General features: G+C 36.0%; 1 protein-coding gene across 1 annotated transcript; it reads right to left on the reverse strand.

The window, feature by feature from the left end:
• Positions 1-241: 241 nt before the first annotated feature.
• LOC140059339 (kielin/chordin-like protein) lies at positions 242-8,434 on the reverse strand. The gene is made up of 18 exons (XM_072105223.1): positions 8,149-8,434; positions 7,707-7,881; positions 7,123-7,334; positions 6,758-6,926; positions 6,365-6,576; positions 6,067-6,229; positions 5,419-5,630; positions 5,072-5,234; positions 4,491-4,702; positions 4,224-4,380; positions 3,874-4,085; positions 3,380-3,527; positions 2,741-2,958; positions 2,321-2,468; positions 1,613-1,827; positions 1,281-1,446; positions 1,116-1,184; positions 242-1,006 (listed from the first exon to the last, which is right to left on the reverse strand). Exons 1-17 carry the CDS (start codon positions 8,432-8,434, stop codon positions 1,139-1,141), a joined length of 3,114 nt encoding a protein of 1,037 aa, XP_071961324.1. The 3' UTR covers positions 242-1,006; positions 1,116-1,138.

The raw sequence follows: 8,434 nt of genomic DNA on the forward strand, positions 1-8,434 counted from the left end.
AGAGGGCGCATCATATGAGGGGCCATAGTGGCAAAAATATTCAATAAGCACTCATTTCGTCATATCGACATTGACATAACCATTTTAAGTTGTTTTGCGGCAACAAGGTTGTTACAATTTTCGCACCTTTCAACTATAAAAGCAAATATTAGTCTAAACCAAATCAGTCTGAGCCCAGATTATTAAATAAAGGCACCTTTTACCACAACGATTTAAACAGAAAAAAAAATACAACCAGATATTGTGTAGTTTATTCAATAAAAAGTAAACAAATTATTTATTAAAGAATTGGCTGTGGAATCGTTAAAATGATTGTAATGTTTTAATTTATAGGCCTATGGGATGGGAGAGTTTCCTATCTATGGATAATAGTCATACTTCAAATATGGCCGGCTGACAACATGTCTTGTATGTGGTAGAGTTGGTATGCAAAACCCCAGAAGATTGTACTCTTCAACGATGGCTGAGAAATAAAAAATGCCGTTGAAAAATACTGATAAAGTAAGCCTCTTCAATTGTGTCCTTTATTATGAATGCACGAGCCTCGTCATATTACTGGTTTTATAATCTACAGACAATCTTCTTGCCGTCCCTGTCACTAAAAAGGTTTTGGAGACGATACGTTCTAAACTACGAATAGAATATTTGACCAGGCTCTTCTATAAGTGTATTACTTTAAGAAACACTTAACAATTCACTTGTTTCTGAAGTAGTGCTTTTTAAAATGCATATCTTATAATATGTAAGCCGAATTTTTGTAGAGTGCTGTTTTGTAGAGTGCTTTGACCTTTCTTTGAAAAGGTGCTTTATAAATAACTGATATTGATTCCATCATAATTTCTAGCCATATACAACGTAACTGGCCTAATTGCAACCATTTCGTCTGACCCCATGCCCCGAAAGCTCACAGTCAACAACACCAGCAAATGAATATTCCATTCGTTGACATGATAAATAATAAATGTTAGGTTATGATTAATAAAATAAATAAAAACAGTTTCCATTCCTGCAATAATACAAAAAAAACATAGAAAGTTTATACAAAAAATATGTTTATTTAAGGATAAACAAACTATGGCGATTTAGAGATGTTTTACAAGAAAAAGAGAACTTACTGGATTGAACCCGGATCTGGTGTCTATATAGGCCCAGGGAAACAGGCACTATAGTCACAATGGGAACCCCTGAAAATATTAATATTTGAAAACATGAAGATATGACGAATATCAAGAAAATAATGTATACAAGTTTAGCGTATTTTTCTATCGGAATTAACTTACCTTTTTGGAAATTCCGCTTTCTCTATCCCTGGGAGATAGAAGGGATATGATACCGGCTCAGATGGAGGATCACAAGTACAAAATGCACATCCGCCGACTATTTGAACACCGTCATCAGAAATTAACACTTCTTTGGAATTGAACGATCTTGCGTAGCAATTACCAACTGTCAAAAAAAGCATAATACTATACATCTCATGCACATTCTGAATTGAAATAACATGACTGTAAGCAATTACGAATCTTGATCAAATTTAATGAATATACCTGGAGTTATAAACCAGACATACATATACAAATAAAATTATTATTTATAATAGCAATTTACGTACCTTCACAAATTGGACATCTACAGAAATCGAAATAAAATGGTTCAACGCATTCGTTGTTCACAAAACAATCGGGTTGTTTGATGCACACTCTTTCATTTTCAGAGCGGATACAGAAGCAATCGTTGGCGCATTCTGGGAGATCATCATAAGTTTCTACGATTTGTTCTTCTTCAAACCCATGGCACACGCAGTTAGAGTAGTCGCAGGTGGCTTTTCTGCCGGAGTAAATCAGTGACAATTGAGGGTAAATGTTCTAGAAATTCGGCATGCAGGACGGTTAAATATCTCTTAGTTATTTGAATACTACTGGAACAGAGCCAAATGTATGACTCTGATTGGAAGTAGAACCCCCTCTTTTGTGACGCCCCTATTCAAGGGACACATCTGTTGAAGGGATACTTTTCTATACTGCGGTCAACACCTTTTCATAGGACACTCTGTCGGGCCCTGTAGGTGTGGTAACTGTAGTTACTGTACTTTATTATTGCTTGCGTTTTTTATAGGTGGATGCAAGAGAAAGAACCCGGTCAGGGCGCCACTACATAACAAACGACAGCTAGAATTTAAAAACAGCACAATATCGTGGATCTGCCACGGTGTACTTCACCCGCCAATACTAGGCCAACTACTAAACCAGTACTATACTTCTGGAGTACATGAATGTAGTCGCATTATTTAAAATAAAAACCCTTATACCAAATCCCATACCGTTTGGGAAGTTCAGGGCGACTGTCGTCATATGTAATTTGTGTGACATAAGGTTCGCATGTACACACTGCGCAGCCAACATCCTGGGGACCGTCGTCTGGTATTAAAACTTCTTCATCTTCATAATTTATAGCGTAGCAGTCACTAACTAGAGAATATTAGACAAGAAGAAATATTATTATCGCGTTCATTTAAGAGAGACACACCTTGTTTAATGCTTTTGTCTCTACTCGACTTCGTGTCTTGTGCTTCATATATATGTATATTTCTATGTTTTGTAATTATTATTTCATGTCTATTGCCGAAATGAATAAAAATAAAATAAGTTATATTCGCACGAGAGATGACATCGAAAGCAAAAATAAACGGTACGGGTGATTCACATTTACAATAATGTGTTTCTGGGTTTTAAAGACATACCTTGATTTTGACAGGACGGACATCCACATTCAATGACTGGGTTGTGACATACGTTGGTGAGCTCACATGGTGGAAAGTTGATGCACAGTTCATAGGGCCCATTCTCTTTAACACAGAAGCAGCCAAATGTGCATACTGGAAAATCGCTACTAGTTGCCAATACTCTTGACTCTTCATAACCATAACATGGACAGTTGGAATAATCACAAGTTGATGTCCTGTTGTTAAAACAGTTTTGTTTTTCATTTTGTAAGTGTCACTAGTCTACACTCCGAGTTTGTCAGAAAAGTTTTCCGACGTTTGCCAGTGTGGACCAGTTGGCAAACTTCAGCAAACATAGAAAACAAGTTTGCAGAAATCTACACTAGCATACTTTAGTTTGAAAACAGAAATTCAGTAAACTTTACTATTGTAGACAAGGTTGTAAGCCTACCATAATCTGCAGTAGCAAACATTAATTTGTAAATTTTAGACCAATTGACAAACTTCAGAAAAATAGTTTGCAAAAAGAAAATAGACAATGCACCTTTTTGAATTGACAAACTATAGTTTGCTGGAGTTTGTCAACTTTCAATCCCTAAAAGGTAATATGTGCGAATATATAATTGTTTTAATGATGTGAACAATTTGTTTTACTACCTTGGAGGTACGGATCCGCCACCACCAAAAGCAATAAATGGTATTGAATGACGGTCACATGTGCACACGGCACATCCAACATCTTGTGGGCCATCGGCGGATATCACAACTTCTTTATTTTCAAATGATTTGGCTAAACAGTCTCCATCTAAATTATGATAGAAGCAAACGTTATACTATGCTAATTGGTCTATTGCAAATTCGGATCGAGCAACTTTTGAAAGGTAACATTCTCTCTCTATCAACATTGAGACAACCAATATTTGTCCATTTAACTAGAAATTCGTTTCTCTGCTCGTGGAGTAGACAGCCACATAAAATATGGAAATAATATCCAGGATCCAGTAAGATCTAAAAGAGCCTTTTTCTTCCTGCTTACGGTCTTTTTGTCTTGTTTTTAACGATTTCCCTTAAATTCTACATGCTTTGATAAGCCACGTAAAGTAAAACAATATCTAATTAAGGTACAACACGATCTAAACAGAGTTATTTACCTCCTTCACAGAATGGACAGCCACAGACTTGTGTAGGTTGAAGACACTTGTTAGTTATTTCGCATGGAGCTGGGTCAACACACAACACAGCATTTGCAGATCGAATGCAGAAACAACCGAACGTACACGCTGGGATATCAGCGCCAGTATCGTATACTTGAGACTCATCGTAGCCATGGCACGCACATTGCGAAAAGTCACACGTTGCCTCTCTGACAAACGGAAAAACAAGACGACTAAATCAGTTAAACATTTCGATGACAGAACATTCTTATTTAGCAACACGCTCTAGAGTGTGCAGAAACCAATAAAACAAACAACAAACAAAGATTTAGAAAATCCAACCTTACCTCTTTGGCAGTTCTGGTATATTGTAAGGAGGTAGGCCCAATAAAATGGGCGCATCAGGCTCTTGGCACGTGCATACAGCGCATCCTACATGTTGAGGACCATCATCCGATATCAAAACCTCTTCTCCATTTTCTAAGTGGGCAACACAATTGCCATCTGTGATCGAATAAAAAAAAATGGTATAGAATAAAGTTTAAAACTGTCTGAATTTGAAAAAAAAAAGTATTTATACAAAATTGAAAAAGGATCTTAAGTGTGAAACCTACCTTCACAGTATGGGCATCCACAGAAACTTGGTTCTGGGTCCTGACACTTGTTACTTACAGCACATGGAGATCCGTCTATACATAGAGTTTTATCTTCAGAACGGATGCAGAAACATCCAAATGTGCATTCTGGGATATCAGCAATTGTGTCGTATATTCGTTCGTCATCAACTCCTTGGCAGATGCATTGAGAGTAGTCACACGTGGCTCTTCTGTATAAATATGATAAAGCAACAATTTAGAGAACAATAAAATTATGACAACTAATAATGAAGTTTATGAAAATAAATACTCGTCAGAATTTTCCTATAGGCATACAGTTGGAAAGATCTCATTCTCTATCCTATTAGTTAGAATGCAATTTAAAAACAGACCAATTATATCAATAAACCACTCTTAAAATTATATAGCGAACTCGGTTCTGTTTTCTAAGATGGAAAATATAAAAGAGCTTGTGAATATTGTACGCCCAGTTAAAAAAAAATATATTAGAGAAAACTTAGTAAAATCCCTTTAAATTTGGATAAATCTATAATTAAATACATGTGTTGTAAGAAATCAAGAGATAGTATTATCATTACCTTGGTGAAACGTCTGGAATGACTGTTCCCGGGGTAAAGAATGGAAAGACTATTGGTGGAATAGCCGCCTCACACGTGCACACTGCGCAGTCAACTTGCTGAGAACCTCTATCGGATATCAGTACTTCCTCTCCTTCGTACGTTTTGGCAAAACAGTCTCCATCTGTATCGACATAGATGTAAGTGAATAATCGTAAATATTATTCGAGTGTTTTAAAGATATTATTCTTTAAAAATTTCGTGATAGAGTTATTACATTTTCAGACAAAATCTTGTCGAAATCTAAAATAAAAGAAATATCAATTTGTTGGAAAAAAATATTGAAGTGGAAATAGAAAAAAAAGTACCTTCACAGACTGGACATCCACAGGCACTCTCTTCTGGATGCTGGCATATATTACTAACAAGACAAGGAGCAGGGTCTATACATAAGGTTTGGTCTTCAGACCGGATGCAGAAACAACCAAATGTGCATTTTGGGATATCATTAATTGTTTCATACACAAGTTCTTCATCAAACCCTTGACAGACACATCGAGAGTAGTCACATGTCGCTTTTCTGTTTTAAAAAAATACAGAAACAATAAGATCATTATTAGACATTAGTATTTGGAATGATCTCTCTTTACAAGAACAGTAAAACTGCCTCAATTGTTTTCCTATTAAATATGAATTTTCCAATGTGAATGTCCTCTTTAACAGCTTAGTAAACCTTATTGGTAGTGATCTTCATTTTTATAAGTCTTCTAAATTTCTGTCTCCACTATCAAACTAGTTTTACAAAAAAAATTTAATGTGCCCAATTACAAATTTCGTGATATGCCCAAATAGGGTAGTGATATGACATCATCATGTCCATATATCGGCACACATCACACTTTTTTGTCACATAAACTTTGATAGTGTAAACAGAGCTTAAGTTGTTTTAAACACTAAATATGGTATATACTGTAAATAATATGCTAGAGAATCAAGACGTGATATTTAATTATTACCTTGGTGGTACTGCTGGAATTGCTATTCCCGTTATAAAGATTGGTAAGTCTATTGGTGCAGAAGCCGCCTCGCACGTGCAAACTGCGCAATCAAGTTGCTGAGGACCGTTATCTGATATCAAAACTTCTTCTCCTTCATACGTTTTAGCAAAACAATCTCCATCTATATCAAGATAAGTGTAGCATTCTTAGGCACGATCGTATCTAAACCTCAATGTCAAGTTTTGTTTAATTACAACAATAAAAAAAACAATTATTATTGGAAATAAAATGTTGAAAAAACTTAAGGCAAAAATACCTTCACAGACTGGACATCCACAGGCACCCTCTTCTGGATGTTGACATATATTACTAACAAGACAAGGAGCAGGGTCTATACATAAGGTTTGGTCTTCAGACCGGATGCAGAAACAACCAAATGTGCATTCTGGTATATCAGCAATTTTGTCATATATAAGTGCTTCATCAAATCCGTTACAAGCACACCGCGAGTAATCACACGTCGCTTTTCTGAGAACAAAAATAGAGCACCAATAATTAATTTTATAACAATTTTATCTAAATTCATCAGAGAAGAGTCTACATAGACTACTGGTGGTAGTAATTGAAGAATTTAAGCTCCAGTATATCTTCGCATCTGTAATCTTTTAAATTATTTACTTTCGAAGAATGTAAACACTATACATGTTACCTTTTCGGTAGTGGTGGAAGTAGGTCTAATATGGTTGCTGAAAAAAATGGTAATACTATTGGTTGGGAAGGTGCGTCGCACGTGCACACTGCGCATCCCACTTGCTGAGGACCGTTATCGGATATTAATACGTCTTTTTCTTCAAATGATTTGGCAAAACAATCTCCTTCTGTTAGGGTTAAAGAACATAAATTTTAGTTGATCATGATGAACTTTACTGCAATCACTGTTTTTTCTAACCAAAAATTAATTGAAGATTGGTCTTCAACAATTCAATGTTTCTGTTTCTGTTATTTATGTTTTCTATTAATTGCGGCCTAAGTTTGTTTACGGAAATTGGAAACTTTATCTATATAGGCACTAACCATCACAGATGGGACATCCGCATACGTGATGATCTGGTTTGAAACATTTGTTGTCCACTTTACAAACGGCTGGGTCTATACATAACGTGGCACTTTCAGATCGAATGCAGAAACAACCTAATGTGCACTGTGGAATATCAGCTACGGTTTCAAACACTTGTTCTGAAGGGTGACCATGGCAGGGGCATTGGGAGTAATCACATGTTGCTTTCCTGTACACAAATACACAATAACTTAACTGTATGAACTTTCCGATTTAGGACTAGTCAACTTTAAAGCCTAGTCTACACTAGCAAACTATATCAAATCTTCGAGTTTGATCCAGTTTTGCAAAGTTAAAAAAAGTAAACTTCTGCAAGCTTGCAGTTTCCCGAACTTTGGTTTACACTAGCAAAATTCTTCTTGCAAAACTTCGAGCTTGTAAACAAACGTTTTCAGCGTAAACTTCTGCAGATTTGTTTTCTGCAGTTTGTCGAAGTTTAAACGTTGGAAAACTCTTCTTGCCAAATTAGGACTATGCAAACAAGGCTTAACTTTAGTACTATATTAGTATTAAGACTTTATCAACTTAATCTAAACCAAACCTTCTTTGAGGAGATTCCTTGAGTAGGCCTAAGAATAATTTGAATCCGCATCCGGGGCACGGCTCTGCTGGCTCTGGTAGATTACAAGTACACACGGCACACCCAACAGCTTCCGCAGATCCTCCGCGGATTATCACTTCTCTACCGTCAGGATGTTCAGCAGCGCAATCATTTCCTAAATATAGTAAGCAAAAATTTTAAATATTTACCTAAGATATTTCTAATAGATCTATAACAAATTTTTTTCTAATGCTTTTTTTTTATCTAAAAAAAATCTATTTTAAATTTTATATGATTGTTAAAACTTGTGTAGGCCTACTGATGTATGATGTATATAGGCTAATTGGAATTTATTTGATGTAGGCCTACTTTATTTCGATTTGAATAAAGTGAAAACAATGTTGGAAACATAAAAAAAAAAGTATGACATAACTTCACTTACGGCCTCCGCAATCAGGACAATCATGACAATTAAATGTCGGATCTGCGCATGTCACAGAAGCCCCATCACAACTTTTTTCAACACATATTGTACTGGATGTTCTAACTCGACTTGGTTTATAAGTAAATGTGCCATGGTAGTAGGTGTACCCACCAACGCAAAAACAACCAAACGTACAATCTGGAATATCTTCTTCTGCCTCGTAGTCTAATGGTGAACATTTGAGCGCGGCAGTCGCCCTGTCCAGAGGAACTAGAAGAACAACAAACAACAGAAAGCGATGCAT

This window comes from Antedon mediterranea, chromosome 9, assembly GCF_964355755.1.
Source record: "Antedon mediterranea chromosome 9, ecAntMedi1.1, whole genome shotgun sequence".
NCBI classification, from domain to species: Eukaryota; Metazoa; Echinodermata; class Crinoidea; order Comatulida; family Antedonidae; genus Antedon; species Antedon mediterranea.